Source organism: Saimiri boliviensis, chromosome 1, assembly GCF_048565385.1.
Source record: "Saimiri boliviensis isolate mSaiBol1 chromosome 1, mSaiBol1.pri, whole genome shotgun sequence".
NCBI lineage: Eukaryota > Metazoa > Chordata > Mammalia > Primates > Cebidae > Saimiri > Saimiri boliviensis.
In genome coordinates, this window is record NC_133449.1 from 64,025,220 (window position 1) to 64,052,909 (window position 27,690).

At 44.4% G+C, this 27,690-nt stretch overlaps 2 protein-coding genes and 1 non-coding gene across 7 annotated transcripts in view; 1 reads left to right on the forward strand and 2 right to left on the reverse strand.

The window, feature by feature from the left end:
* The window catches only part of DGUOK (deoxyguanosine kinase), a 35,569-nt gene extending 22,680 nt beyond the window's left edge, over nt 1-12,889 (reverse strand). For 2 of the 4 annotated variants that reach the window (XM_074398209.1, XM_074398205.1), the window contains exon 1: nt 12,654-12,889. In XM_074398209.1, the coding sequence (XP_074254310.1) occupies nt 12,654-12,795 (142 nt within the window). In that variant the 5' untranslated portion in view covers nt 12,796-12,889. The remainder of the gene's footprint in view (nt 1-12,653) is intronic. The other 2 variants (XM_003922599.4, XM_074398212.1) reach the window with 2 other exon arrangements.
* Nucleotides 2,619-2,725, forward strand: LOC120362035 (U6 spliceosomal RNA). The gene has a single exon (XR_005578038.1). It is a non-coding gene; the product is annotated as a U6 spliceosomal RNA (small nuclear RNA).
* Nucleotides 12,890-19,539: 6,650 nt separating the features above from the next.
* ACTG2 (actin gamma 2, smooth muscle) overlaps nt 19,540-27,690 on the reverse strand; it is a 48,301-nt gene continuing 40,150 nt past the window's right edge. For both annotated transcript variants that reach the window (XM_010333445.2, XM_010333447.2), the window contains 4 exons: nt 25,066-25,227; nt 23,997-24,188; nt 22,938-23,119; nt 19,540-19,761 (listed from right to left, as the gene is read on the reverse strand). In XM_010333445.2, the coding sequence (XP_010331747.1) occupies nt 19,618-19,761; nt 22,938-23,119; nt 23,997-24,188; nt 25,066-25,227 (680 nt within the window). In that variant the 3' untranslated portion in view covers nt 19,540-19,617. The remainder of the gene's footprint in view (nt 19,762-22,937; nt 23,120-23,996; nt 24,189-25,065; nt 25,228-27,690) is intronic.

A 27,690-nucleotide genomic window follows, 5' to 3' on the forward strand; every position in this document is an offset into this window, starting at 1 on the left:
ATGGGACGTCAGTGAGGATTGGTTTTAAGTAGGGGAATTACAAGACTCCTTCTCTTTTTTTGCTTTGAGATGGAGTCTCACCTTTTCACCAGGTTGGAGTGCAGTGGTGCGATCTTGGCTCACTGTAACCTCCACCTCCTGGGTTTAAGTGATTGTCCTGCCTCAGGCTCCCAAGTAGCTGGGACTACAGGTTCACACCACCACACTCAGCTAATTTTTGTATTTTTATTAGAGAATAGGGTTTCACCACGGATGGTCTTGATCTCTTGACCTCATGATCCACCAGCCTGGGCCTCCCAAAGTGCTGGGATTACAGGCCTGAGCCACTGCACCTGGCCGACTCCTCATTTTTAAAAGATCACTCCACCAGCTGTGTAAGAAAGGGCTGAAGCAGAAGCAGCAGACTAGTTAAAAGATATAGCAGCTTGCCCTGGGGTGACGGCAGAGAAGTAAAAAGTAGTGGTTGTTTCGAGAAGTATTTTGGAGATGAAATCAACCTAGTACCACAACATTCAAGTTATCTTTTCCCATTTATACCAAGGTTTGGCCCATACCTCCCTGAGCTCCTCAGACACTATTCAAAAACCCTCCAGACATCTCCACTTGGGACATTCCACAAACACCTCAAAGTCAACATATTTCCTAAATGAACTAATCATCTTTCCCACCAAACTGAGCTTCCTCCTGTATCCCAGACCACAGGGTATGAACGCACCAACCACTCACTGACGAAGTCCCTCCTTTGCCAAACCTCAAGCGGCCACCAAATCCTTCTGCATTTGCTTCTAAGTTTTTCATATTTGTCATTTTCTCTCCATTCCCATCTCCATGCTCAAGAATAGCTTCTTATCGTCTCTTACCTTTCTGATGCTGGCCTTGCCCTCTTCAATCCATGCTCCACACTGTGGTCAGACTGAACACGAAACAGCACTGCTTACAATTTTTTGACAGCTCCCTATTGGCTACAGCATGGGCAAGCGATGGAGGAGTGGCTCAAGATGGGCATGGCCATATGGGCAGTCCAGGGCCAGGTCACATAGGGCCTCGTGGCCACGGTAAGAGCTCTGAATCTATTCTAAGGGCAATGGGAAGCCAGTGAAATCTGAGCTAAGGCCTGTACAAGCTTCATGACAAACTACAAGCTCTTCAACATGGTCTGCAAGACACAAGATCTGATCCCTGCATATCCCTCTCTGGCCTGGGCTTTCCTTCAGGCAACCTACACTCCTGCAGAATCAAACTCCAATCATGCCATGTTCTCTCTTGCAAATATGACTTTGTACATGCTCTCCCATTTCCTGAAGCACCTCCTCTCCTCACCTGACAAACTCTTACTCAATCCTCAAGGCTCTAAGATGTACCTTCTGTGTGAAGCCTTTCCAGATCCTGACACCTCTAAGCTGGCTTAGCTAGTCCTCCTTTGTGCTTGGCTTGGTATTCTGGGTAAGACTCCCTCACTGCAATTGTCATTGTTTCTCCAGCTAGAGGATGGGGCTTCTCCAGGGTAGAAAACAAAGTACAATCTAATAACCTGGCCAAATGAATAAAATATCCAATGTTATTAATTTCAGTTCCCTCTAAAACCTACATTTGTGAAAAACAAAAAATGAATCTTTAGACTGTATCTGGAGCTCAATCCCCTCTATCATAAGTAATCTTCCTCAAGGGAAAGAAGGGGGGCATCCTTCCACTCATGGTTACTGATTGGGGTGCTGATGTCTCAGCACAAGAACCCACACATCTAATAGATGACATTTACTACATGCCACCCCAACTCCTCTGTGAATAGGCAGGATAAGAACAAACAGCATGAATCTGTGAATTTGTACAGTCACGCTCATCGCTCAGTCCCCACCTCCACCTAACTTGTGTGTGCTTCTTCACATTTGTTCAAACCCTGCTCTTCCCACACTCCAATGAATAAATGCCCTCCCCTGCTCTCCTAGGCCTGTGTCTAAATTCTTTCCCCCACCAAGCCTAAGGTCCCACTTCTTCAGGACTTCTCTAGCTCTGCATTTCTACCACACTGGTCAGGTGCCAAGGGGTTGAATGTGTATATCATCAGATACCTGTCTGTCCTGAGTAAGCCCTCGCTTAAAATACTTAACCCAGATTGTCAGTATTTAGATTTTAGGTTGTTTAATAAGTCTAAAATATGGTCGCTGCCTATAGGCTAAAAAGCTATTTTAATATGAAAAGATAAACGTAGCTGATTTGTTAGATGGCTGGGATTGAATAATTGTTAGAATTACTTATATATTTTAAAAGTTAAAAACGATCACCTTGGCCGGGCGCGGTGGCTCACGCCTGTAATCCCAGCACTTTGGGAGGCCAAGGCAGGTGGATCGCGAGGTCAAGAGATCAAGACCATCCTGGCCAACATGGTGAAACCCTGTCTCTACTAAAAATACAAAAAATTAGCTGGGCATGGTGGCGCATGCCTATAATCTCAGCTACTCAGGCGGCTGAGGCAGGAGAATTGCCTGAACCCAGGAGGCATAGGTTGCGGTAAGCCGAGATCGCGCCATTGCACTCCAGCCTGGGTAACAAGAGCGAAACTTCGTCTCAAAAACAAAACAAAACAAAACAAAAACAATTACCTTAAAAAAATTGTTGCAGGGCTCGCTTTGGCAGCACATATACTAAAACTGGAATGATACAGAGAAGATTGGCATGGCCCCTGTGCAAGGATGACACGCAAATTCGTGAAGCATCCATATTTTTTTAAAAAAAATTTTTTAAAAATTGTTGCAGATGGAAAGGAAGGGCTCTGAGGTTTGAGAAATGCCAACTTCACCTCTGAGGTCAGACACTATTAGTTCATCTAACAGCAGTCAGGACTCCAGGAAATTGACTCATGCAATTTAAACATACAAACTCTGGAATGCCAACAAATTAGATATAATAGGAAATATACAGTTCCAATGACTGGAACAGTAACATCCAATACCCAGGGTACTCTGTAACCCATGTCCCATTCCAAGGCTTCTGGAAAGCCAGGTTAGTAATCAGAAGGCAGCTTCCACACACAATGACGGTAAATGGTGGTAAAAGGTCCTGAGAGCTGTGCCATTCATGTTTCTAGGGCTTGGAGAGCCTGGATAATTCACTATGGGGCAGTATGTCTTAAACTAATTCCACTGCAATTGAGCTATGCCAGGTACCATCCATAGATATGGAATAATTACTTTAAAAAATAATTCAAGGTGGGGCATGGTGGCTCACACCTGTAATCCCAGCACTTTGGGAGGCCAAGGCAGGCGGATCATGAGGTCAGGAGATCAAGGTCATCCTAGCCAACATGGTGAAACCCAGTCTCTACTAAAAATACAAAAAATAGCTGCATGTGGTGGCAGGTGCCTGAAATCCTAGCTACTCGAGAAGCTGAGGCAGGGGAATCGCTTGAACCCGGGAGGCGGAGACTGCAGTGAGCAGAGATTGCGCCACTGCACTCCAGCCTGGAGACAGAGTGAGACTCCATTTCAAAACGTAATAATAATAATTCAGTTATATATTTTTATTAAAGCCAGACACAGTATAACCTTCTTAGTGCAGTGATAACAGATCATAATAGGTTTTTTTGGTTTTTTTTGTTTTTTTAAGACAAATGTTTCAAGGTGTTCACAGGGGATTCATAAGAATGGTGGTATCTGGCTCTCCACTGCTTCAGACGCCTCCTCGCAGTAACCAGAAAACCCTGGTCTACAGAAAGCCATACTTCTTTAGCCAATCTCTTATGATGTCATTATCTCAGACTTACTGCAATTTAGTTACATCTTAGCTTAGCTGTTATCTTTCCTTTTGTTGAGATGGGGGTCTCTCTCTGTCACCGAGGCTGGAGTGTAGTGGTGCAATCCTGGCTCACTACAACCTCTGCCTCCAGGGCTCAGGTGATCTTCTCACCTCACCCTCCTAACTGGAACTACAGGCCGGTGACACCACATCCGGCTAATTTTTTGCGTGTATTTTTGGTGGACGCAGAGCTTCACCATCTTGTCCATGATGGTCTCAAACCCCTGAGTTCAAGTGATCAGCCTGCCTCAGCCTCCCACAAGTGCTGGGATTACATGTATATGCATGAGCTACTGCTGTTACCTTTTTTGGAGACAGAGTCTTGCTCTATTGCCCAGCCTGGAGTACACTGGGGCAATCTTGGCTCATTGCAACCTCCCACTCCCAGGTTCAAGTAATTATCCAGCCTCCCAGCCTCTCAGCCTCGCGAGAAGCTGAGACTACAGGCATGTGCCACTACACCTGGCTAATGTTTGTATTTTTAGTTGAGGTAGGGTTTCACCATGTTGGCCAGACTGGCCTTGAACTCCTGACCTCAGGTGATCCGTCCACCTCAGCCTCCCAAAGAGCTGGAATTACAGGCATGAGCTACCATGCCCAGCCGGTACTTTGTTAAGAGTATATTACTTCAACATGTTGATTTTCATTAGCTCCACAATTCTCATTCCTCAAGCTGGGCCAGAGTTCTGTTGTTACCACTCATCTTTTCCTAGGCCATGCTTTTTTCTCCCCACAAAATTATCTATAAACTTACAATGCCTACCATAGCTATGTATTGCTATACTCTAGTAGTAAGATAGCATGTGATGTAATAACCAAAATAACAGATCCTATTATTTTACATTTAATACAGTTGTATTTCATAGGAGTCTATATTTATCACCTCTCGGCATTTTCAACTCCTCAACAAGATGAAAAAACATGAGGAAAAAAAAATCCAATTTTGAAATTTTTTACCAAAATCCAGCAAAGGCAGAACATATAAAACTGTCTTGTCTTTTTAAAAAAATCCTTCCAAAGAAAATTTGAAGTCTTTATTTCAGGAACTGTATTTGATGCTGCATTCATTCACTCATTCATTCAATCAACAAATGTTTATGGAGCAGCTACTAAGTGGTAGGTACTATCACTGAAATGATGATTTAGGCTGACAGCTCGCCCTCAAGCTATGTTCCAATCCCAAGACTGAGTACCCAGGATCACACTGGCTCCAAGCTTAAAAGCATTCTGGGCTGGGCGCGGTGGCTCAAGCCTGTAATCCCAGCACTTTGGGAGGCTGAGGTGGGTGGATCACAAGGTCAAGAGATCGAGACCATCCTGGTCAACTTGGTGAAACCCCGTCTCTACTAAAAATACAAAAAATTAGCTGGGCATGGTGGCGTGTGCCTGTAATACCAGCTACTCAGGAGGCTGAGGCAGGAGAATTGCCTGAACCCAGGAGGCGGAGGTTACGGTGAGCCGAGATGGCGCCATTGCACTCCAGCCTGGGTAACAAGAGCGAAACTCCGTCTCAAAAAAAAAAAAAAAAGCATTCTGGGCAAAGTTAATAAAAATCAGTCAGCAGGCTAAAAAAAAAAAAAATAAAATAAATAAATAAATAAATAAACCTTAATACATTTTACTTTGATGCCTTCTTTTCCATGAAAAACTGTTTATATATACATATTTTTAAAAAAGCCAAGAAACTTCCTCACACCTTCCTAAGTATGATCCAAACTCATCTGTTCAGCACAAAAGACCCTCACTGATCTGGCATGCCTTCCTCCCCGCCTTGCCTACCAGGTGATTCAGCTTTCCACTGCCACCTTCTCTGTGAAGCCTCCTTGAACTCTCTCCAGCTCCACTTCATCTCTCAGCAGAGTTAATTACCACCTGCTCTGGTTTACCAAAGGATTACACTGTAATTATTTGTTCACTCATCATTCCCTCCAGCTAGACCGAGAGCTTGCTTTTGAAGACAGAGACTGAACCTTTGCATCCCAAGTATGAGAATAGTGATAGATGGATGGAAGGAGAAGAGTCACAGACACAGAGAATCCACTATACGGTATTTGAAATAAATAAGCTATTTTTTCCCAAGGATTCTTTCCCCAATCATTTATACTCAAAATAAGAAAAAGACACATATTAGTGATGTGAAGTTCCTAATTTTGAATGCTGGAGGAAACATGTTCTTAGGGAAGCCCTCTACTGCATTATGTACAAGTCTCTTGAGTGAAAAGTGTAAAAGAGTTTCCTCTTCTCTGGTTGTCTTTGAAAATAAACTAAAAATGCTCTGAGATGACTCAATGACAGTAAGATTTCCTACAGTAATCTTTTCTTCAATTTAGGCTTGTAAATATAAGATAATCATAAGATAATACACTGAGGTGATGAACAGTTCTTAAAAGACAGGCTAGGTGTTTTATTTTTTAGATTTTCCAGCGGTTCTAGGTACCAAGCTTTTGACTTTCTTTATACATATATATTATATATAATATACATTATATATATATTATATATGTATAATTTAAATATATATATATATATATATATATATATATATATACACACTTTTTTTTTTTAAGAGATGGGGGTTTCACCATGTTGGTCAGGCTGGTCTTGAACTCCCGACCTCAGGTAATCCACCCACCTTGGCCTTCCAAAGTGCTGGGATTACATGCTTGAGCCACCATGCCTGGCCTAAGCATGTGACTTTCAATCAGACATCTTATATGACTTCCTAAGTCATGCTAGATGACTTACGAAGTTGTAAGTTGCTACTTCACTGATCCATTTTCTTTATGTGCCACTGTCAGCACCTTCGGGATCAGAATAACAGGACTCAGAACAGAAGGAATACAAGAAAAGCCTCTTTAAACCTAGCTAACTTTGGTTAGGAAAGGGGTTCACCTTCCCTGTTCGGGTTTCCTGAATCGGTGCTCTCATTCTGATTTGCTTGGGGATGTTACCTGTGATTACAGAATATCATCACTCTTGATTTAAAAAGCAGTTTAATATATTCCCTGTGTGGGTACCAAGCCTAACTTCCACATGGGTATCTTAGCACAGAATTTGAGAATCTGGTCAGCACTGACTGAGTACACTGGGTCAGTATACTGGGTCAAGGTGGGGGCTAGGTGTCAGCCACAGAAAGATGAACAGCACACTGAGTGGTCAGAGCCCAAGGAAGGTGGTGAATGTGCAAACAAGCTAGGCAGAACTCAAGTGCTGCAGCAGTTGTGGGTACAAAATGTTATGTCAGCCCACAGAGGAGGCAGTGACTAATTCTGTCTGGGAAGAGTCATCGGGGTGTGTGGGGTGATGAAGAGTAGTGGGAGATGAAAGTAAAAAGAGTCAGATTAGGTTTCCCCATTCTACTTTGCATCACCCTTCTCTTGGGCAATTGCATTTACTTCCAAGGCTTCAACAACTACCCCCACCAGTCAACAACTTCCACATCTGAAACCTCAGTGCCCATCTCCGGACTCTCTTGACTTCAGGCACATATTCCAATCTGCCTCAGAACACGTCTCTTTATGTCTCACAGGCACCTCAAACAAAATGTATCACTCTAACCTCCCCAGACTCCCTCTTCCTCATGAACCTCATGAACCCTCCTCTACTCTTCCTTATCCCTCGCCTCCAAGTGGCCACCAAGTTCTGTCAATCCCACTTCCAAAATCTCTCTCAAACCATCACTTCTGTCTCTCCAGTTCTTCTATTCAGGCCTGCATCTTTCCTCCCTCCAGTAACTCCAATAGCCACAAAACTAATACACAGACTCAACTGTGTTCCAATTCATCTATTCATTCACCCAACAAACTGGATGCAAGGCACTATGGGTACTGCAGCAAACAAACTATACAAAGAAAGTGCCTGTTTTCTGAAGCTTTTTTTCTCATCCTACACAGTTTCCTTTTTAAAATTCATCTGGTCATGGCACACACTGGCTTCAAGTGTTCAACAGCCTCCCACTGCCAACAGGATAAACTCCTAGCATGGTCCAAAAAGCTCTTCAACATATGGCAAATCCCACCCTTCCAACCTCTTGTTCTGCCACCCTCTCACAGGTCCCTTCAACTCCAGGGACATCCAACTACTTCTCTTTCATTAAAACTGCATGTGTTAGCCAGGTGTGGGGGCACATGCCTGTAGTCTCAGCTACTTGGGAGGCTGAGGCAGGAGAATCGCTTGAATCTGGGAAGCAGAGGTTTCAGTGAGACGAGATTGTACCACTGCACTCCAGCCTGGGTGACAGTGAGACTCTGTCTCGAAAATTAAAAAAAAAAAAAAAAAAAAAAAAAAAAAAAAAAAAACTGCATGTGTTTCTTCAGGCTTCACCACCTTGGCACATGTTGCTTTCTATGCCTGCCACACCTTTTCCTCTTCTTCCTCTTGTGAATTCCTATCCCAGATTCTTGCTTTCCATGCCCAATCATGGATCTCACCATACAGTATGAAAATTAAGTTGAGTCTGTTTCTCCCACTTGGTTGTGAGCTCCTTGAAGGGCAGGAGCTGTATTCCATTCACTGCTGTGCTCAGCATGAGAGTGGACTCATAGTCTGTACTCAGTAAGCCTCTGTTGCATGAGAAAGCAAGGAAGAAGCAGAGAAATGTGACAAGGGTAAAAAGCAACGGTCAGGAAAACAGAGGGAGCTCAAACTTTATTTGATGACCTGTCCAAAGAACTTCTTTTGTGATGCACCCTGTTCTCTCTCTGGACTTTGAGGACAGATCTTCCTTTAGGGGTATGTTTCTCAAAGTACAGTACAGAACATCTTTAAATAGTAACATCATCAGGCAAGTAGCAGGACTCTCCCTTCTCATTCCTTTCAATGTTTCAGATTTGGCTGGAGAAAAACACACAGCCATGGTGACTGGTCTTGCTTTAAACTCATGACCACTAACTCCAAGTGGTCCTAAATGGTGCCCAGCAATTCAACATTTCTCTTTCTTATTCACTAGAGTATTTCATGTCTTCTGTCTCCACATTCACTCTCAGCTGATGACCTTTCTTCTTATTTCACTGTGAAAACAGACACAACCAAAAGACCTTCCCAAGTTCCCACCACATCCACTCAAGTTGGTGCTCATGTATTTTGCCATCACTACTGTTACTAGGGATGAACTGTGCTCCTAGCTAAGGCTAAATTCTTTCCAATTGGGCACTAGATCCCATTCTTCCTTGCTTACTTAAAAATCACTCCAAGCCGGGCGTGGTGGCTCAAGCCTGTAATCCCAGCACTTTGGGAGGCCGAGGTGGGTGGATCACGAGGTCAGGAGATGGAGACCATCCTGGCCAACATGGTGAAACCCTGTCTCTACTAAAAATACAAAAAATTAGCTGGGCATGGTGGCGCGTGCCTGTAATCCCAACTACTCAGGAGGCTGAGGCAGGAGAATTGCCTGAACCCAGGAGGCGCAGGTTGCGGTGAGCTGAGATAGCGCCATTGCACTACAGCCTGGGTAACAAGAGTAAAACTCCATCTCAAAAAAAAAAAAAAAAAAAAAAAAAAAATCACTCCAGTGGCTGGGCATGGTGGCTCACACCTGTAATCCCAGCCCTTTGGGAGGCTGAGGCGGGTGGATTACAAGGTCAAGAGATTGAGACCATCTAGGCCAACATGGTGAAACCCCATCTCTACTAAAAATACACAAAAATTAGCTGGGTGTGGTGGTGCATGCCTGTATTCCCACCTACTTGGGAGGCTGAGGTAGGAGAATGGCTTGAACCCAGGAAGTAGAGACTGCAGTGAGCCGAGACAGTGCCACTGCACTACAGCCTGGGTGACAGTGCAAGACTCCATCTTAAAAAAAAAAAAAAAGAAATCACTCCAGCAATTCTATCCTCTCTCCTGATGTACCAATTTTCCTTTCTACCACTTCTATCAACTTACAAATATGCTCTAATTCTTCTCACAAAAAAAAAATGTTAAACTCTCATACCCTCTTCTAATTTCAGCTACCACCCCATGACTTCCCTTTCTAAGAACTTCCAGTTACCTTAACCCACTCTCCTCACCTCCCATTCTCCTTGAACCTATGCCAATTAGGATTTCACTCCTAACACTCCTAAAACTGTTCAAGTTCACCAAAGACCTTCGTTTACTTAAACAGTGTAACACAGCTGATCATTCCCTCCACCTGAACACCTTCTTCACTTGGCTTCCAGGATATCATTCTCTTTTGTTTTTCTCCTATCTCAGTGGTTATCCCTTCTCAGTTTCTGCTTATTCTTTCCCATCTCCCCAGTCTCAGTACCTTTTTTGCATGCCCAGGGCTCAGTCCTTTTCATCAACACACATAGTCTCCTAGCATTAAATACAACCTACATTTACAGCGTCAGCCCAGGGAGACCCTAATTCTGAACTTACATATCCAACACCTCTACTTGGATATTAACAGGCATATAAAAACCTAACATGCTTAAAACCAAGGCTGACACCTGAAATCCCAGCACTTTGGGAGGCCAAGGCAGGAGGACTGCTTGAGCCCAGGAGTTTAAGACCACCCTGGGAAATATTAGTGAGACCCCGTCTCTACAAAAAATATAAAACATTAGCCAAACAGAGTGGCAAACATCTGTAGTCCAGCTACTCCAGAGGCTAAGGTGGGAGGATGGCTTGAGCCTGGGGAGGCAGGCTGCAGTGAGATGCAAGTGCATCACTGTATTCTAGCCTGGACAACAGGGCAAGACCCCAGCAAAGAGGGAAGGGAAGGGAAGGGGAGGGGAGGGGAGGGGAGGGGAGAGGAGGGGAGGCAAAGGGAGAGGAGGGGAAGGGAGAGGATGGGAAGGGAGGGGAAGGGGAAGGAAAGGAGGAAATAAAGAAAATCAGTAGTCTATCTTTCAAGTGCTCAAGTCAAAATAACTGGAGTCATCATTGGCCCCTTTCTTTATCTTACACTCTGCATTCAATCTGTCACCAAATCCAACTGGCCCTATCTTAAAGTATAACTAGAACCCAATCATTTCTCACCACTTCCTCTACTAAATTTTACTTAAAAGTTAACTTTTAGTTAACATATAACTAGAATTCAATCATGTCTCACCACTTTCACAATGGTAGAACATACCATAATTATTGCAATACCAACTAACACCCTTTACTTTCAACATATCAGCCACAGTGAGTGATCTTTTTATAATCTAAGTAAAACTGTCACTTGACTTTGCAAACACCCCAATGGCTACCCATCTGACTAAGATTAAACATCCATGATAAGGTCTATAAAATCTGCCACTCCTTGGGTCTCTGCCCTCATTTCCCTCCACTCCAATCCTTGCTCACTCAACTTCAGCCACAATGACTTCCCTCCTATTCCCTGAACACACTTTCCAACTCAGGGCCTTTCCAATTGCTCTTCACTCTGCTTAGAAGACTCTTCTTCCAGGTATCCACGTTTCACTCCCTCACCTGTTCCAGTTTTTTGCTCAGATGTCACCTTCTCAGGGAGGCCTTGCTTATTTTATTTAATATGACAACTTCAGCTGGGTGTGGTGGCTCACACCTGTTAATTCCAGCACTTTGGGAGGCCGAGGCAGGTAAATCATCTGGGGTCAGGAGTTGGAGACCAGCTTGGCCAACACGGTGAAACGCTGTCTCTACTAATACAAAAATTAGCTGGGCATGGTGGCACACACCTCTAATCCCAGCTATTCAGAAGGCTGAGCCAGGAGAATCGCTTGAACTCCGTAGGTGGAGCTTGCAGTGAGTTGAGATGGAGCCATTGCACTCCAGCCTGGGTGAGAGTGAGACTCCAACTCCAAAGAAATAATAAAATAAAATATATAAAATAATGACAACCTCCCTCAATTCGTCATCCCTGATTTTTCTCCATCGTACTCATTACTCTCTAACATATTGTTCGCCTTGCTTAATTTATGTTGTTTATTGTCTGTCTCTCCCTATTTGAATTCCAAGAGAACAGAGATATTTATTTGTTCTATTCACAGCTGTATTCTCCAGGCCGAGAACAGTGCTGGCATATGGAAGTGGCTCAAAGGGTGATTTGTGGAATGAATTTTTTAAAAAAAGAAATTCTCAGTTTGCTGCTAGAATGTCTTCAGAACTCAACACTTGTTAAGTCCCTTTTAGGGCTCTGTGCCTTGGTAAAAAGTATCAACCTCAGAATTTATTAACATTAAATTGAAATGCTTTGCCTTCATTTTGCGTTTTGACTACTTTTTATTTAAGATACTGGCTCTTATAACAAAATTATTTTTAATGCATGCTTTTTAAAGTTTAAAAAGTGAGGTTCTTCTAAGAAAAGCCTTAAATTATTATGCAACTAGCACAGGCACAGGGCAAAAATTGTGAATGTGGTTATTTGAACGACTGAAGTTTAGGAACTCTATTCGAATAGGGTCGCCAGATAAAAATACAGGACACTCAGTTAAATCTGAATTTTAAATGAGTGATTTCATTGTCGTTTTGGTGTATGTACCAAATATTGCAAAGGACACACACTCAAAATTATTTGCTGTTTATTTTAAATCCTATTTTAACTGTATTAAAAAATTTTTTTTTTTTTTTTGCTAAATTTGGCAACCCTATCTAGGAGAATAAACTACACTCCCTTATCACTTCAATTTCGATCTATTACAAACAGCTAATAACATTCTTGTCCTATCTACTAGCTGCGTGGCTTTTATGCCCCAACAAATGCGTCCCTGTGGGCGGGTACAGAGGCCCGATATCCTACAAATCAAGGAGGCAAAGATCTGCAGTGCACTTTGGGAGGTGAAAGGCCCTCCTGGCAGCCCAGAAGGAGAGGCCGGCCGCATTAGACGCGGGGCTTTCCGGGCTCAGCTCCTTTCCCAGCCTCTGTCACCTGCGTGGCGGAGGCCGAGGCTTGGCAGCCGCTTTCCAGCCCTTACCAATGTTGCCTTCGATGGAGAGCCTTCGGGGCCCGCGCCCTGCGTGCAGGCCCCTGGAGGTGGGAACGCCCTCGAGTGGGCTCTGGGCCATGGAACTGAAGTGTGCTCGAAACCGACTTAGAAAGAGGCGGCCCGCAGCCATCCCACCCACGATTCACACAGCGATCACTTCCGCCGAGAGAACTTCCGTCCTAAGCACCGCGGCTCACTTGCTCCAACGCACCTCTGACGTAGGGAGGTCGTCAGCAGGAAGTGGGAGGGGTTGAACACGCGACGGGGTGCGCCCGGAGACGACTCTGCTCTCGCGATGTTTGTAAAGAAGCGCTGTGGGAAGTTTTGCAAGAGTGCAGAATTTGCTAGTTGACGGGAGTTGCAGTGCAAGTGGCTGCTTGGTTTTTGTTTATGGGTAACGTTTTAAAAGAGACATAACTCTACAATCCACCTCATTGTTTATAACTTTAAAATAAATTTTATAAGCCGGGCGCGGTGGCTCAAGCCTGTAATCCCAGCACTTTGGGAGGCTGAGGCGGGTGGATCACAAGGTCGAGAGATCGAGACCATCCTGGCCAACATGGTGAAACCCTGTCTCTACTAAAAATACAAAAAATTAGCTGGGCATGGTGGCGCGTGCCTGTAATCCCAGCTACTCAGGAGGCTGAGGCAGGAGAATTGCCTGAGCCCAGGAGGCGGAGGTTGCGGTGAGCCGAGATCGCGCCATTGCCCTCCAGCCTGGGTAACAAGAGCGAAACTCCGTCTCAAAAATAAATAAATAAATAAATAAATAAATAAATAAAATAAATTTTATAACTGAAGACAAAACAAATTACTAAGAGAAATTTTAATTTTAAGAGGGTATTTCCGCCCCCCCCCCCCGTGCTTGTTGTCTGGTTTTTATTTTAATATGGGAAGAAAATGGAAGTTTTAAAGTAGGAAAATAATCTAATGATTTACAACCAATTTGACTTTTTCCTGTTCCCTGTAATTACCTGCACACTGCTGGCATATTGACTAACAAATTAGATAATCAGCTACACCCCATCTCTTAGTTTGTGTCTTCAATAAGTAAATAAATGTTTGGTCAATCGATTTGCATAATGGCCAAAATTCCTTCAGGATAAGGTGGTGATGGCTCAGGTATGTGACTGGAACTCGTTTAAACCTGGTTGGTTGTGTTCTGTGGATGTGAGCAACGTCGGTAGAGACTTGGCAGTGTATAAAACCTGAGTCCTGGCCGGGCGCGGTGGCTCAAGCCTGTAATCCCAGCACTTTGGGAGGCCGAGGCGGGTGGATCACGAGGTCAAGAGATCGAGACCATCCTGGTCAACATGGTGAAACCCCGTCTCTACTAAAAAAAAATACAAAAAATTAACTGGGCATGATGGTGCGTGCCTGTAATCCCAGCTACTCGGGAGGCTGAGGCAGGAGAATTGCTTGAACCCAGGAGGCGGAGGTTGCGGTGAGCCGAGATCGCGTCATTGCACTCCAGCCTGGGTAACAAGAGCGAAACTCCGTCTCCAAAAAAAAAAAAAAAAAAAAAACCTGAGTCCTGCTATTGGTGACGTGTGCTCGGCAGGAGGGCAGGGACGCTGCTGCCACAGTTGAGGCGGGACTGGCCTTGTCTTGCCACACCCCGTCCTCATAACAACCTCAGAAGTAAGTCACTAGAGTCAAAATCAGGAGTCAACAGGCCATACCCGCCTTCAGGCAGCTCTTAGGTTTGGCAGGTTTTAGAAGACAAGGATCTGATTGCAAGGGGACTGGGGAGGAGCCAGGGGCTCGGATACCTGTCTTGAAGCTGTTCCGGTAAAAAGCACAGGACCTTTTTCTTACGTTGATGTGTACATAGGATCGCTGAGGTCATGCTTATATACTAAGCACCTTATTTTTTTAAATGAATGGAATCGTTTTAGGATAACCAGGGTGGGGCGTTAATGGCTGCTGGAGCGGCTAAAGTCCTACCCATTCAAATCCCCACTCCAGCAGCCACTTCTGTAAAATATATGTGTGTGTATATATATATATACTGCTTAAATTTCTTAACCTAGGTACACTCAGACTTGGAAAATATCCATTCAAAAAAGCTTGAAAGGCTCTCAGCATTGCCACAGTCTTGCTGCCTCAGGGTCGTTGTGAAAGTTAGATGAGAAAGTTGTCTGCAGGCGGGCATTAATTTCCTAAAAGTTACAGGCAGGAGAATAGGGTCTGGAGACAGGGAACCTAAGGCTAATTCAGGCTAACTTCCTAGAACTAAATCAAAGGGAAAACCCCAAATTTCCAGCTCAAGTAACAAAAGGACCCTTTGCAACCCCCACTTTGGGTGGCAGATGAAAAGTTGAAAGTCCCCTCCAGCAACCAATCAGACTGATCGCTGACCACTACTTCATTTACGTAGTGTTAACCAATGGGAAACCTCTAGAGGGTATTTAAACCCCAGAAAATTCTGTAATCGCTGGTTGCTTAGGCCCTTCCTATCCTGTGGAGTGTTCTTTGGTTTACAATGCATCTGCTTCATTCTTTCCTTGCTTTATTTGTTCAAAATGTCAAGAACCTGGATACCCTTCACCAGTAACAAAGCTCTTGGAAATTATTTTTTTAATTTTATGGTGACGCATACTATGTACTGAGGAAATGAGGATGTATTGTATGTACAGTTCAATGAAATTTTCACAAAGGGAACAGTCTCATGCTACCTGGATTCGGATAAAGAAATAGCATTATCCTCATCTCCAGAATCCCCCATGTTCCTTGCCGGTTACTATCCCCCAAAGGTAACATTAGCCTGACTTCAACAGTAGAGATTAGCTTTGCCTTTTCTTTACATAAATGGAATTATATAGTAAATACTTCTTTTATTTAACATATCTGTGAGATTCATCCAGGTTGAACAAATTAGTTGTTCACTCATTCTTGTTGCTATATGCCACTATACCGCCATGTACTTGGAAGTTTCTAGATTTGAGCCATAATGAATAGTGTTACGATAAATATTCTTGTATATGTGTTTTGGTAAATAAAAGTATGCATTTCTCTTGGGTGTATACCTAAGAGTGGAATTGCTGTGTGATAAATTACATGTATATGCTCAGCTTTGATAGATATTCCCAAATAATTGATAGTTCCACAGTGTTTGATTGTTCTAGTTGACACCGCCATATTCAGTGAGAGAGAGTTCTGGTTGTCCCTCATTCTTTCTTTTTTTTTCACCTACCTGCAACTATCTTGATTGAGTTATATATATATATATATATAATTTAAAAAAAAAAATTTTTTTCTCCTCCCCCTCCCGGTTGTCCCTCATTCTTACCAACAGTTGATATTGTCAGCTTTTTTTCATTTTATCCATTTTGCTGTGTATAATTATAACTTACTGTGGTTTTAATTTGCATTTTTCTGCTGATTAATGAAGTCAAACATCTTTTCATATGTTTATTGGTCATTTCAGTATCTTTTACCTAAATTGCCTGTCAGTTATCTTTATAACATTAGTAATAATCTTTCTTTTTTTTTTTTTTTTTTTTTTTTTTTTGAGACGGAGTTTTGCTCTTGTTAACCAGGCTGGAGTGCAATGGCGCGATCTCGGCTCACCGCAACCTCCGCCTCCTGGGTTCAGGCAATTCTCCTGCCTCAGCCTCCTGAGTAGCTGGGATTACAGGCACGCGCCACCATGCCCAGCTAATTTTTTGTATTTTTAGTAGAGACGGGGTTTCACCATGTTGACCAGGATGGTCTCGATCTCTCGACCTTGTGATCCACCCGCCTCGGCCTCCCAAAGTGCTGGGATTACAGGCTTGAGCCACCGCGCCCGGCTAGTAATAATCTTTCTATCCCCCTTTACTTATTTATGTTTGTTTTGTTAAATGTCATATGTTTTTGGTCCCAATTCCAAATTCCCAGAAGGGAGAATGTTACTGGCCCAGCTGTGTTCAGTTAATCAGTTGTGGCCAAGGAAGAGGGTTGGGGTCCCACCTTTATGCATGAGGAAGTACAATTAAGGAGATCATCATGAACAAAGAAGACACCTCAAAGAGGTGGTGATCAGTTCCTCTGGGAAGCAATAAACAGGGAGTTTTCATCCCACTCGGGTGCTAGCTGGAAGACCGAAAGTAGTGGCACATTGGTGAGTAGAATTACCTCCCCCTTACCTGGGAGAACTAGGCCACTTCCTGCCCCTGGGTGGTTTTCAAATATCTGCTGGAGTTGATGAGTAAGAGCTGATGTTGCCCTGCAGGAACTCTAGTCATTCAACATCCATTCATTCATTCGATGTTTGCTCAGCATCTACTGCATGCCAAACACTCTGCTTAGTCCTTGAATTGCAGCTCTGAAGGATTTACTGTTTCTCTAGTGTTTGTAAATGCTACTATATACACAAAATGCTGACCAGTATTATCTAAAATGTCATGCAGCCATTAAAAAAGGGAGATACACATATAAAAATGTGGCCCAAACTCTTCTGCAGCTTGGACTTTTAGTCATCTATATCTCACCTACACTGAAAATTTTCTAATGTGCTGGATTGCTAAAGCAGTTTGGTTTAACTGGTAAGCACACTTCCAGAATGCCCTGCCAACAAGGCTCTGAGTTAGAGCTGGCCAAAAGAGAACCTGGGGTGAGATTTGGAAGGCAGAGTGGAAGTGTCAGCCACTCCTCTGTGGAAATCTTCTAGTCAGATGCTGTGACAGACAGAAGTGCCCAGCAGATAGGTTTCACCTAGTCCTCCACCCATTTGTAACTTTCCTCTTGGATTATCCCACAGTGTCTTGCTGACTTTCACTTCCTCAGCTCCTTCAGGCTTTGGGTAAAGTCTCATTCCTGTAAGAAAGCCTTTATTACCATAATACCCATAGTGGCTCTGCTCCCCTGAATGAACTGTATTGATACACCTAATCATAAAGGGAGACATGTCAAAAGGGTGGTTAAGAGTGTGGGCTCTGGATTCCAGTGACCTGGGGGTGAGGATTCAGAGAGAGATTCCACTTGCAGCACCTGCCACATAGTTACCACCCAATAGACATTATATAGCACATAATAAGTAATGGCTGTCTTCATGGGCCCTCAGTGCCCAGGTCATTGTTTCTCTCTCTCTCTCTCTCTCTCTCGCTCTCGCTCTCTCTTGCTCTCCCTCTCTCTCTCTCTCTCTGATGAGGTCTCGCTTGTCAGAGGCTGGTTTGAATTGGGCTCAAACGATCCTCCCAGCCCAGCCTCCCAAGCAGCTGGGATTACTGGCGTGAGCCACCACACCTGACTTCTGTTGATCTTTAATAGACTTCCAGTTGGATTTCCACTTTCCTCAAGCCACTGTCCCTCTCTCTATCAGTGGATAACTCCACATCCACAGTATTTTTTAAACTTGAAGTGGAGTAAGACTGGAGTAGGGGTGTAAGGAGGGGAAAGGAAGGTCAGATGGGTGAGGGGCGGGGACTTGGTGGGAGTGACCTGGGCAGCCTGCCCTTTCGCATGTGGAGGTCCGGATGTCTCTCCACAGCCCAGTGTCAGCGTCCTACATCTCAGATCTCTCCTGCCTCCTCCTGTGCTTTCTCTTCCAACAGCCATAGCCTGCAGCTCTTCTTTGGAGGAGACCTTTGCCCAGCATCTACTGTGGAGAGCCTAGGACTTCAGTCCCCCCAAGGAGTGCCCTCCCCAATTACTGGCAGGTGGGACTGTAAACACCTGGTTCCCTTGCCTCCACCAGCTCGCCTTAGACTCCAGAGCTCCTGGTGGGCCGGGCCAGGCTGAAGCTGCCCTCTCCAGGACTTTACCTGCAATTGCCCCCTTGCCAGGTTTCCTCCCCTTTCCTTTTCTGCACCCCCAACTTTGCTTACCAGCTCTCCTCACAGCACTTCCTTAGTAAGTCATTTGCAGGGAATCCTCATTTCAGGGTCTGCTCTGGGAAACCCATCCTCACACAGAAATCCCCTAAGGGCTTATGAAAACTGCTCTTCCAGGCCGGGCCGGGTGGCTCACACCTGTAATCCCAACACTTTGGGAGGCCAAGGCCAGTGGATCACGAGGTCAAGAGACTGAGAACACCCTGGCCAACATGGTAAAACCCCATCTCTACTAAAAATACAAAAATTAGCTGCATGTGACAGCACGCCTCTAATTCCAGCTACTCAGGAGGCTGGGGCAGGAGAATCGCTTGAACCTGGGAGACAGAGGTTGCAGTGAGCCAAGATCATGCTACTGCACCCCAGCCTGAGCAACAGAGTGAGACTGTTTCAAAAAATAAATAAATAAATAAATACAGTCTAATCCTCAATGACGACCTCATAGAGATCTTAAGCTTATGGTGACCATCCTTCACGTGAGTGACAGTAACCATTGTGTGTGAACTACTCGTGTCACGTCCCATAAACCTGTGTGATGACTCTGTGTTCATGTTCCGTAGTGAACTGCCCTTGAGCAGAAGGACTTACATCACTGAAAGCCTGTTCTCCCCCAATCCCAAGAGTCATCTAACCTCATTCTTACCTACATTCAAGGAAAAGAAGACAAGATGACACAGTAGGAGCACTAGCTTTTCAGTCAGATACTTGAATTTTAATCTTGAATCTGTGTGATCTTTGCAAGTCCTTGACTTCTCTGAGCCTCAATTTCCTCATCTGCAATATGGGGATAATAATAGCACCTACCTTACAGCATTATTGCATGGATTAGAAGTAATATGTGAGGCCGGGCTCAGTGGCTCACACCTGTAATCCTAGCACTTTGGGAGGCCGAGGTGGGTGGATCACCTGAGGTCAGGAGTTCAAGACCAGCCTGGCCATCATGGCGAAACCCCATCTGTTGTTTGTTTTTTTTTTTTTTTTAAAGAAGTAATATGTGAAAAATCCTTAGCACTGTGTATGAGACATAGCCCTGGAAGAAAGAGCCCCACACAGAGAAGTAAGGCTTGTAGGTTTTAATGTTTCATGACTGGTAACAGAATAGTTTCAAGGGGATCCTTGATGAACCTGTTCTGACTTTAGAAGCACTTCCTGTGGACAATGGAGGGCCCTGCCTCATCATACTCGGGCTTGCTGATCCACATCTGCTGGAAGGTGGAGAGAGAGGCCAGGATAGAACCCCCGATCCAGACTGAGTACTTCCGCTCTGGGGGAGCAATGATCTGCAAAGAACAAATGTGGTGAATCATGATCAGTCCCCAAGGGAATAAGCAAGGTGATCCAAAAATCTACTCATCCCAGAAAAGGGCAGCCCCATGGTCAGAAAAGAACAGGAGAAACATTGTGATAGATTAAATTATTGCTCAAAACCTTCACTTCCTCACCCTTCCTTTATTCCCTCCATGGGAAGCGGGCACTGCTCCCTGTGACTCTGGACTGGGCATTATGTTTGCTTTGGCCAATGGGATATTAGCAGACATAACACAAACAGGGGTTTGAAATATGCTTGTGAACTTGGACATGTTCTCTCTCTCTTTTTTTTTTTTAAAGGTTTTTGTTGTTGTTTTTACAGAGACAAGGTTTCACCATGTTGGTCAGGCTGGTCTTGAACTTCTGACCTCGCGATCCACCCGCATCGGCCTCCCAAAGTGCTGGGATTACAGGTGTGAGCCACTGCGCCCGGCCTGGGCATGTTCTCTTGCTCTGCCATCTTCATGAGAACAGCTGCCCCTGGGGAGCAGCTAGCCCTTCAGCCTGGGCCCATTAATGAGAAATATGGTCTTGACCTGAGCTGGCTGGACCTGCACTTAATATAATGTAAATGCTACTATATAATGCTCTGCTACTTAATGCAGAGCCACTTATTTAGTGAAGCCTGACCTTGATCAGCTAAGTCCCAGCTAACCCACAGATCCATGAGCAATAAATGCTCCCTGTTATGTGCCCCTGATATTCCATAGTTGTTTGTTACTCAGCAATAGCTGATTGATACAAATATCTATAAGAGGAAACTTGTTATGCTCTTGCCTGGAGTTTGGATGCACGGACAAGTTGGGCTTGGCTTCCTCCATTCCTGAGTATAAACCAGTCTACCCAAACCCTGTTTTGAGCTATTGGTCATTAGCCAATTATATCTCAGAAGTTCTCAAATTTGTATCTACATTGTTTGTGCTTTCCACTAGGAATCCTGGGCTTAGCTTTTAGAAATTGGTCGTCATGTCAAACAACTTTGAACTCCACCTAAAAGGGGACCCAGAAGGACTATGATTCTTCAACTACTTTTCCAGTTTTTGAAGGGTATAAGAATTCAGTGCTAGAGCAAACCAGATAATAAATTGTTTTTTTTCTGTCTCCTTAGAATCTCTTTACGTATTCCTCAAATTGCAGAGATCATGGAATTGTAGATTAAGAAGGATCTTAGAAGTTATTTTATTATCTAGGCAGACAAAAGTCACCTAAGGCTGGGCACAGTGGCTCACGCCTGTAATCCCAGCACTTTGGGAGGCTGAGGCGGGTGGATCACGAGGTCAAGAGATTGAGACCATCCTGGTCAACATGGTGAAACCCCGTCTCTACTAAAAATACAAAACATTAGCTGGACGTGGTGGCACGTGCCTGTAATCCCAGCTACTCGGGAGGCTGAGGCAGGAGAATTGCCTGAACCCAGGAGGCAGAAGTTGCGGTGAGCCAAGATCGCGCCATTGCACTCCAGCCTGGGTAACAAGAGCGAAACTCCGTCTCAAAAAAAAAAAAAAAAAAAAAAGTCACCTAATCTCCTCAAACAGATTATTTCAAGGATTGGGAATGCACAGCCCCTAAGAAGGTAACAAATTTTATTGTTGGACACTTCTCATGAGAAAACTCTGGCTGCTCGTAGGCTGGTGGTTCTAAATATGAGCCCCATGCCCACCCCAAATCTCTTCTTCCATGTCCCTGAGACTTGCCTCATCTCCCCCAGTTCCCCTATACAAATCCTGCTGTCCAATTTGGATAGGTGCTCATATAAGCACACACCTGCTTGGACACCTTTGCTCCTTCTACTTCCTCTGCTTGGAGTGTCCTTTCTCTTCCACTTTTATTTAGGTTGTCCTGGTATTGATCATGTTTACTAATTAGATCCTAAACCCCATGAAGGCTGGCACATACTGTTAAAGTCAGAGCAATGGCCCATGAATTAGGAAATGGATCAGATCACTGGTGGTTGCTTATCAGTGTAGGTAACAGGGGCAACTGAGACTTATTGGACCAGAATCTGAGGGTAAGGCTAGGCATGGTATCCTGACACAGTCCTGGTAAAAAGCCCCTGCCCCAGGCCTGGCACGATGCTCTCCATAGGACAGGCCTCAGTAATGCACCACTCCTTTGGCTCTGTGTGAGAAGAACCCACAAGTTCTCACCAGTTTCCTGCTGGTCTGTTCCATTTCTCTGTGATGAACACCATCTGTTAGGCAGGGGGAGGCCCGGGGCAGCCTTCCTTCATGGAGGTTCTTAGAATATTGACTGAGAATACATTTCTTCACACCAGGCCTACTCCCAAGAGACCAGCTTTATTGTGAGACTTTGTAACTTTCAACCAATGTGTTATTTCTATTCCCAACTCTTTCTCTAAAACTGTTAGCAGCAAAGTTTGTAGAATGAGCTAAAAATGTCTGTGTGACTGCTTGGAGACCGGAAGCAGGGGAGAATCTCCCATCCCACAGATGCCCAGGAGGCAAGAGGCCCTGTTGGGAGGCAGTATGAGGAAGGCCATGGCCAAGATGGGACAGTAGATCAGAGATGTCCAGGAATCAAGGACTGTCCCTGCTGAGTTTGAAGCAGAGCTGACCCTATGAGCAAACATCCACTCTTTGGAACTTTCACCCTCCCCTGGAGCAATAAAGTTTAAAGATACCATAAGGTGACCTCCTTTTCTTTCCATTTCCTGTCTCCTGATTTCCTTCTTAACCCTCTCAATGTTCTCTTTATTTATTTATTTTTAGAGACAGGATCTATCTGAATTTATATTTAGAGACAGGCTGGAGTGCAGTGGAACAGTTAGAGCTCATTGCAGCCTTGAACTCCTGGACTCAAATGATCCTCCCACCTTGGCTTTCCAAAATGCTGGGATTACAGGTGCGAGACATTACACCTAGATAATATTCTCATCATCCCAAATTCTTTGAGCCTCTTCTTGTGTGACATTCCTGTAATTATGTTTGAGATTCATGCTAAAAGGGTCTTCAGCCCATCAATGCCGAAAGAACATAATCTCCTAGGATGAAATTGGCTCCAGTCCAGGATGATACTGAACCCAGGAGACCAGCAAGTTACTGGGCCTGGCAGCCTGCCTCTGAGGAACTCCCAGATAGGCAAGATTTTATACAGAGAACATGATGAAGGGAACTGAGGCAAGACCCACCTTGATCTTCATGGTACTGGGGGCCAGGGCTGTGATCTCCTTTTGCATCCTGTCAGCAATGCCGGGGTACATGGTGGTGCCCCCAGAGAGGACATTGTTGGCATATAAGTCCTTACGGATGTCAATGTCACACTTCATGATGGAATTGTAGGTTGTCTCATGAATTCCAGCTGACTCCATGCCTAGTGGAGATTACAATATCTAGTCAACAGGCATCACTTCATAAATATGCACACCATTCGCTCTTCAATTGGTCCTTCTTTGATTTTGCAACTACCCTAGTTCAGAACCTTAATACTTCCCAAAAGGATTATAAGATTAGACCCCCTACCTGGTAATGGCCTTTCCTTTATTGTCCCTTGTTCTGATTACCATCTTCCTGGTCTCCTTGTCTTTAGTCTTTTTTTATTTTTTGAGGCAGGATCTCACTCTGTTGCCCAGGCTGGAGTGCAGTGACTCGATCATGGCTCACCGCAGCCTTGATCTTTGGGGCTCAAGTGATTCTCCTACCTCAGCCTCCTGAGTAGCTGGGACCACAGGCATACACCACCATGCCCTGCTAAATTTTTTATTTTTCACAGAGATGGTGTTTTACCATGTTGCCCAGGCTGGCCTTGAACTCCTCAGCTCAAGTAACATGCCTGCCTCCGGCTCCCAAAGTTCTGGGATTACAGGCATGATACCACTGTGCCCAACTGCCTTGAGTCTTTTATCCATGCAATATGATTCCACACTGTGAATAGAGTAATCTTGTTAAACTACAACCTGACCTTGCTACATTGCTGCCTACAAACTTTCTGTGTTTTAACCTCATTCTTAGTTTCATGTTATATTTCTTGTTCTGCTTTTCCTGTATCTTGATTTCCTTTTCCTTTTATTTAAAATGAGACTTTCTCTATTTTAAGAAAATATGTTTTTGGCCCTTCCTAGGAAAATGTGAGGTATGATTATATCATTAACAAAGTGTCCATGACTCCTGGTGTTTCTCTCTCCATATCTCACTCAGCCCTCCACCCTCCCCTCCTGAGCGATTGGCAGGGACTGTGGGTAGCATCTCACCAATGAAGGAAGGCTGAAAGAGGGTCTCAGGGCAGCGGAAGCGCTCATTGCCAATGGTGATAACCTGCCCATCTGGCAGCTCATAGCTCTTCTCCAGGGAGGAAGAAGAAGCTGCTGTGGCCATCTCATTCTCAAAATCCAGAGCCACATAGCACAGCTTCTCCTTGATGTCTCGCACAATTTCTCTCTCAGCTGGAAGGAGCAGCAATGACAGCAGGTGAATACTGAGCTCTGTTAGTTTGGTTGTCCCATTTTGACCTCCATGAAAACCTCCTTCTCACATCTACTTTATTCTTTTTTTTTTTTTTTTTTTTTTTTTTTGAGACAGAGTCTTGCTCTGTTGCCCAGGCTGGAGTGCAATGGTGCAATCTCGGCTCACTGCAACCTCCCCCTCCTGGGTTCAAGTGATTCTCCTGCCTCAGCCTCCTGAGTAGCTGAGATTACAGGCGCCCGCTGCCACACTCGGCTAATTTTTGTATTTTAGTAGGGATAGGGTTTCACCATGCTGGCCAGGCTGGTCTCAAACTCCTGACCTTGTGATCCACCCACCTTGGCCTCCCACAGTGCTGTGATTACAGGTGTGACCACTGTACCCAGCTTTTTTTTTTTTTTTTTTTTTTGAGATAGCGTCTCCCTCTGTCACCCAGGCTGAAGTGCAGTTGTGCTATCTTGGCCCACTGCAACCTCCACCTCCTGGGTTCAAGCAATTCTCCTTCCTCAGCCTCCCAAGTGCTGGCATCACAGGTGTGCACCACCACGCTTGACTAATTTTTGTGTTTTTAGTAGAGACAGGGTTTCATCACGTTGGCCAGGCTGGTCTAGACCTCCTGACCTCAAGTGATCTGCCTGCCTTGGCCTCCCAAAGTGCTGGGATTACAGGCATGAGCCACCACACCTGGCCAACTATCTGGTCTTATCCAGAGGCTCAGCCCCAGCTCAAGACCTCTCAGTGTATCTTAGGAGTGTTTAAAGACACAGAGCAGCAGATTTCTCATTGGTCCTGAGAACTTCCAGTCCTAAACCAGATTGGTTCTGAGCTCCAGTCAGAATCAGGAAAAGGGCTGGATACCTGTGGTCACAAAGGAATAGCCTCTCTCTGTGAGGATCTTCATGAGGTAGTCTGTGAGGTCACGGCCAGCCAGGTCCAGGCGCATGATGGCATGGGGCAGGGCATAGCCTTCATAGATGGGGACATTGTGGGTGACACCATCCCCTGAATCCAGGACGATGCCTGTGGACAGAAAGGATCAGCCTTATAAAATTCTCATTCTCGTCTTTCACCAGTCTCTTTCTAGGACTGTTACCAATGAGCTCTGACTACCATATTTTCCTTTAGCAGTTAAGAATATCCACTCACCATGAGAATCATCAATCACATTTTTTCCCCCAAATGAGACTGTAGGCCTCTGGAAGGCAAGTAAAAGGTGTCCTTTTCTTGTATTCCTTGAAACACATTGCTGGTATTGCATACTTGTCAATTTGCATTAAATCTACACTGCATATTCTTAAAGTGAAATTGGATAATTTTCACATCCTTCAGGTCTCTAACACATAAGCCCATACAGTCTGAATGTTAGATCAGGAAGGGGTTATGAAAGCCAGTCAATTTGAAAATAGTAACATTCTCTACTGATGAAACTTTTAGTAAACTGTGACAGGAAGTAAGAGTTCCTAACATAAGAAACCCTTCCACCCTTCCTTCCTTCCTTCCTTCCTTCTTTCCTTCCTTCCTTCCTTCCTTCCTTCTTTCCTTCCTTCCTCCCTCCCTTCCTTCCTTTCTCCCTCCTTCTCTCCCTTCCTGGTAATGCATACCCTTCCTTCTTTTCTTTTTCCTTCCTTCCTTCTTTCCTTCCTTCCCTCCTTCCCTCCTTCCTTCCATCCTTCCCTCCTTCCTTCCTTCTTTTGAGACGAGGTCACTCTGTTGCTCAGGCTACAGTACAGTGGTATGAACATGGCTCACTGCAGCCTCAACCTTCTGGATTCAGGTGATCCTCCCACCTCAGTCTCCTGGGTAGTTGGGACTAGAGGCATGCACTGCCACGCCTGGTTAATTTTTTGGTTTTTTTTGTGTGTGTGTTTTTTGTAGAAACAGGGTCTCACTATGTTGCCCAGGCTGGTCTCAAATTACTGGCTCAAGTAATCCACCCCCCTTGGCCTCCCAAACTGCTGGGATTATAGGCATGAACCACCATGTTCAACCTCGTATTTCTTTTTTTTTTTTTGTAATAATCTTTTTTTTTTTTTTTTTTGCACACAAGGTCAGTTGAGACAGCCTCATATTTCTTAATCCAACAGCCACATCATAACTGATGAGAAAACCCTACGATATCACCACTATTATTTAATGTTGTCCAGGATGTTCTAACCAATTGCAGTGAAACAGAAAATAGAAATAAGAGGTATGACTACCAAAAGGAAACAAAATTGTCATTATTTGCAGGTTTTATATAGAAGACTCAAGAGAATCAACTAAGAAACCATTAGACCTAATTAGATGGTTCAGTAAGGGCCAGATGTAAAATAAATGTCCATAAACCAGTAACTTACTCTTGTACAAGGATCTGAATCATGGCATATTTTATAATAAAAATTAGAGGCAACCTAAAGCTCCAGCAATAGATATATGGAAAATAAATAAATAAATAAATAAATAATGAAACCGTCATACAATGACTACCACATAGCCATTAAACATAATGTTTACAACAAAACAAAGTGAAAGTTCAGGTGCAGTGTCTCACATCTGTAATATCAGCACTTCAGGAGGCTAAGGCAGGTGGATCACCTGAGGTCAGGAGTTTAATACCAGCCTTGCCAACATGGTAAAGCCCCATCTCTACTAAAAATACAAAAATTAGCCAGGCGCAGTGCCTCATGCCTGTAATCCCAGCATTTTTGGGGGCTGAGGTGGGTGAATCACGAGGTCTTGAGCTTGAGACCATCCTGGCTAACACAGTGAAACCCTGCCTCTACTAAAAATACAAAAATTAGCCGTGATGGCATGTGTCTGTAGTCCCAGCTACTTGGGAGACTGAGGCAGGAGAATCGCTTGAACCCAAGAGGTGGAGGGTGCAGTGAGCCGAGATCATGCCACTGCACCCCAGCCTGGGCAACAGAGCGAGACTCTATCTCAAAATAAATAAATAAATAAAGAGCCAGGTGCAGAGGCATGTGCCTATAATCCTAGCCACTCAGGAGACTGACACAGGAGAAAAGCTTTAACCCGGGACGTGGAGGTTGCGGTGTGTCAAGATTGTGCCACTGCACTCCAGCCTGGGCGACAGAGCAAAACTCCATCTCAAAATGAAAACAAAAGCAAAAATAAAAGTGCAAAGTGCAGGATACAAAACTGTATATGCCATGCATTTCTCCATCACTGTCCTTATCACACGCAGTGAAATTATCTTTTACTTTTGTCTACCTCCCACTAAACTGTTAGCTCCATAATGGCAAAGTCTGTTTTATTTGTCAGTGTATGCCCATGGCCTGGTGCCATGTTTGGCACATTGTAGGGAGTAATGGAAAATATATGATGGATAAATGTATGGATAAATCGGTAAATATCTGATGAACAAATGTTTAAACAATGTTTATGGAAGCTGTCAAGTCCCTATTAAAGACCGTCTTATTTTGAGATTTCCTCTGTTATCCTAAGCACACTTCTGTACCAAGGCCACATACAGTCATGTCCACA